General features: G+C 40.9%; 1 protein-coding gene across 1 annotated transcript in view; it reads right to left on the bottom strand.

Annotated features, from left to right (window-relative positions):
* Positions 1-3,118, bottom strand: part of slc22a21 (solute carrier family 22 member 21) — a 14,698-nt gene extending 11,580 nt beyond the window's left edge. The window contains exons 1-4 of the mRNA XM_037687292.1: positions 2,616-3,118; positions 2,179-2,282; positions 732-886; positions 459-630 (exon numbers count right to left, since the gene is read on the bottom strand). Coding sequence (XP_037543220.1) covers positions 459-630; positions 732-886; positions 2,179-2,282; positions 2,616-3,113 — 929 coding nt within the window. The 5' untranslated portion in view covers positions 3,114-3,118. The remainder of the gene's footprint in view (positions 1-458; positions 631-731; positions 887-2,178; positions 2,283-2,615) is intronic.

Genomic DNA, 3,118 nt, shown 5'->3' with positions numbered 1-3,118 from the left:
TATATATATATTTATTTATTTCATTGCATTCTTTTTCAACTTTGGTGCCTTGTTTTTTAGTATTATTTTTCATTATGTTTAGTATTTTTGCTGCATGCTTCGGTATTTCTTGTTGTTGTTGGGTTTTTTTTTTGGGGGGGGGGGGGGGGGGTTGAGATTTCTTCTCGTCTTAAGCATTTCATTGCACTGTTGACCTTGTGTTGATTTTGCATATGACGAATAAACCTAACCTACCACTAGCGCTGGAACCAGTTTGGTGAGAGGGAAAAAGGCATCGTTAGAAAATTTAGAGGAACGTGATCAAACTTTTCTTTCATTACAACTGCCAAAAGACACTAGGTAGAGTTTGCAAAATTACTAAATATAGATGAATAAAACCACCTTTCACAATGAAATGGAAGTAACTTAAACAGTAAAATAATAAAGGTGTATATGGACACACAAACACACCTACCTACCACCAGAAAGCCATGCGGAAGCAGCCTGGCACTGTAAGGCCAAAGAGGAACATCCTCCAGCCTCTGATGCTGAACGCAAACAGCGGCAGAAGCATGTAGCCCACTGCAAAGGACAGACTCACCCCAGCGGTGGAGAAAGTTGTTCTGGCACGTAGACCTAATATCTCAGTTCCTTAAAAGAACATTAGATAGACAATAGAAAGGTTAATGGATACTTCTGGGGTTTCATAATGAATATGATAGTGTAGTATAGCAGTATATAAATTATAGTACCTAACACAAATGCAACCACGTAAGTGGCAATTTGTTCCAATCCAAGAAGGAAATACAAAATACAGAAAGCAGTCCAGTTTGGAGAGAAAATCAAGATGAACGAAGTGATGTGTTGTAATGCTATTGAGATAAACAGCACTATTTTTCTCCCATATCTGAAACAAACAAAGCACAAAAGAATAATGAATTAAGCATTTTGTTTAAAGATGAGAGATATTGTCACATTGTCTGTTTTTCTTTATGGTGTTGCAATAAGAACTAGAAAGTTCCTGTAGAAACTTTGACGGGGACTGCCACTTGGCATCCACTTCAAATCTTAGATGACAAAAACGCCTATGTTTTGATACATAATATGTATGTGTACCTTAAAAGACGTGGTGGTAGGAAGAGTTTGTTTGAGGACATACAGAGAATACACTCTGTATTCGGAGACCGCTTCACTCGAGGTCATGTGACCTCACTGTGGCAGTTAGAAGCCGTTGAGTTCAGTCAGTGTTTTTCAATGAGAAAAATGATCGTCTTCGTTTGCAAGTTACATTGCCATGGTAACTCAAAATGCCAATAAATGTAACACTACACATCATGGTACTGAGCTGGTTATTTTGATATAAAATTTGTGATGGTAGATGTTGCAGTTTGGGCTGCATTAAAGTTGATAAAAGAACAAGACCCAAGTTCAACTTTTCTCACTGACTTTTTATCCACACAATAAAATTATATACACGTGCACCATTCAGATCACTTCCATCTTATGTACAATAAAACTAAGTTAAGAAAATAATGAAAATAAAAACTATTATTTCCCCCCCTCTAGGTTGAGAGGGATGTGTCGAGGAATTAGTAACAGATGGTTTGTGATTTTTTTTAATATAAAACAAAAGCATAAGTCACTAGAGGTTGCTCAATATTGGGATTTGAAAAAACAACAACACTATTTTAGGTTTCTGCACAACATCCTTAAGGAGAAATGGTGCCTTACAAGTCATGTTTGTCCCAAATTTTCTAAAAAGGTATTATATATATATATATTCTTCTTCTTTCAATTGCTCCCTTCTTCAGGGGTCGCCACAGCGAATTAAGTCGCACAAAGACTTGTCAATCATTTTCACAATGGATGTCCTTCTTGACGCAACCACAGACCACCGAGCTACCACAGCCCTCTGTGTAGAGCAGAGAGCTGATATCTAGGGCACCCAGAGGAGCAGATGGTGGGGGTTAAGGGCCTTGCTCAAGGGCCCAGAGTGGGGCAAATGAGGGTGGAGACAGGTGTGGGTAATCAACATTTCAATTACTTCTGTTTTCTTAGATGAAACGGTGCAGTTTAGTAAGCAACCGTTGGTATGGTTTTTTTGTTTGTTTGTTTGTTTGTTTTTTAACTACAAATCTTTTGTTTATTTTTTTTAATTACATATATTTATCTTTTTTATTTGTTAATAAAATATATGACCTGTCAGAAAACTGTCCTGAAATGAAGGAGCCAGCGAGAACACCACAGAAGAAGAAGGAAGAGGTGAGGGGCTTCTTCCAGCTGTCATCACACACCAGGTTCCACTGGGAGGAGAGGGAGAGATTTGATTAGAATAATTTATTAAACTTTTGATTTGAATGCCATAGCTTTTAAATAACATATGGCTAATTAAATGAAAACAGGCCCATTTTGATTGTGTTCCAACAGAAAAACCCTTTATTGGACCAATATTTGTAATTCTATTGGCCAATTAAGAGCCTTAAATTTAAGTCTTTGTCTTTTCATTTTAAATTATTGATATTTAGAAAATTATCCTCATATTTAACCTATAGCATGATAAAGAGATCAAAAGGATTTCTACTTTTCACCCAGAACCATTCCAATCCTCTGCAGTTCTGCAGGAAAGGTGGACACACCTCAGACACGATGGTGGAGGAGTACTCGCTGTGGTCATACTCCCATCCATCCAGACAGCCTTCTGTCGGCACGGTGGACAGATTAACATCCGCTCCGGGCAGCAAGCCTCTCTCCGAGTAATCCAGCACAGAGCCCAGTTGGTACCTGGCGCACCTGCTGGGCACCAGCGCCGCGCCGCTCCCATCCTCCTCCAGCGGGGCGCTGCTGTTCCTCCACGCCGCGGAGAGGTTCAGGTGAGCGGGCAGGAGGCAGCGGTGAGCCGGCGTGTCCGCCAGGAACACGAAGGACAGGGACAGGAATCCATTGGGGAGGACACAGATGCAGAGGAGGAAGAAGACGGTCTGCTGGAAGCGGCCCCACTGTCCCAGGAAGGCGGTGGCGTCTTCATAATCTGTGACTTTGGTTGCGGAGGGAGAGCTGGGCTCCGTGCGCATGGTGGAGGAGTGAAGGAGCTCAGACTGGTGATTCATCACGTTGTGCTCAAGTTTGAAATCCATCCCAC

This window comes from Nematolebias whitei, chromosome 14, assembly GCF_014905685.2.
Source record: "Nematolebias whitei isolate Nwh7 chromosome 14, NemWhi1, whole genome shotgun sequence".
NCBI lineage: Eukaryota > Metazoa > Chordata > Actinopteri > Cyprinodontiformes > Rivulidae > Nematolebias > Nematolebias whitei.
This window is presented reverse-complemented; position numbering and strand designations above follow the sequence as displayed.